The following is a 950-nucleotide window of genomic DNA, read 5'->3' as shown; positions in this document are numbered from 1 at the left end:
ACATTTTAGAAAAACGAAAACAAAATTTGTAAAAGTCATCAAATACTTTCCAGTAATTGAGTTAACATAAGTATATGTATATATGAAACCAATTATACACCCGAATATAGACCCGCTGATTTTTTTTCTATTGTTTATTTCTACCTCAAATACTTAGGTCACTTTTAATTAAAAGTTTTGTTTAAACAACTGCATCCTGGATATCTAAAGTAGGTCTAAGCAAACCTTTCATGTTTTATTTAAACGTTTTAATCTTGTGTACAGTTTTTCTGCGATTATTAACCAAAAAGTACATAGTTGCAATTAAATTTTATTTTTGGAACTAGTTTAAAATATAATACTTATAAGTATACTGATTAATTACATGCATGTAATATAATGTTGTGGTAAGTTCACGTGGTTCATCTGCGTCCCTTCGCGAGTCCTTTGTATCCTGCAATTACTGGTAGACCCTTCTCGGCGGCTTTAAATATTCTTTTCCCGCCTTTTTCCTATAAATGAGAAACAGAAATTAAAACAAAAATGAACAGACGGTGTTTAAAAAAAAAACACACACATAATTTACTGTTCGACGTAGTCGATCGTCACCAGGAATCTTGTTTAAACATTGTTATTTTGTTTTTTTTTTCTACATTCAGATGTTTCTTTGTCTTTCAAATAAATGAAAATCTTTAAAATCTTTGAACAGAATTCGGATTTAAACAAACAATTACTTACGATTTTCTTCCATCCCTTCCATTTGGCTTCACCTTGTCCCAGTAGAACGGCTAGGACGAATACAACCACCAGAAAGATGTAGGTTAACTTCATTGCTGCCTTTGTTTTTGAGTTTTGAGTTTCTTGTGATCTACTTTTGTTCGAATTATAACAACTGAAGGGACTTGCGCTGCTTTTTATAGGTACAGTGCCATTACAGAACGATAATTGTATCTAATCAGAAACGTCAATCA

At 31.5% G+C, this 950-nt stretch overlaps 1 protein-coding gene across 1 annotated transcript; it reads right to left on the bottom strand.

Moving 5' to 3' along the window:
- Nucleotides 1-294: 294 nt before the first annotated feature.
- On the bottom strand, nt 295-873 carry LOC108743678 (cecropin-B2-like). Its single transcript, XM_018479259.2, has 2 exons — nt 718-873; nt 295-491 (listed from the first exon to the last, which is right to left on the bottom strand). Exons 1-2 carry the CDS (start codon nt 808-810, stop codon nt 402-404), a joined length of 183 nt encoding a protein of 60 aa, XP_018334761.1. The 5' UTR covers nt 811-873; the 3' UTR covers nt 295-401.
- Nucleotides 874-950: the final 77 nt, after the last annotated feature.

The sequence above is a fragment of the Agrilus planipennis genome, unplaced genomic scaffold (assembly GCF_000699045.2).
Source record: "Agrilus planipennis isolate EAB-ADULT unplaced genomic scaffold, Apla_2.0 scaffold834, whole genome shotgun sequence".
NCBI classification, from domain to species: Eukaryota; Metazoa; Arthropoda; class Insecta; order Coleoptera; family Buprestidae; genus Agrilus; species Agrilus planipennis.
Note: the sequence above shows the minus strand (reverse complement) of the source record. Positions and strands in the feature narration are given on the sequence as shown.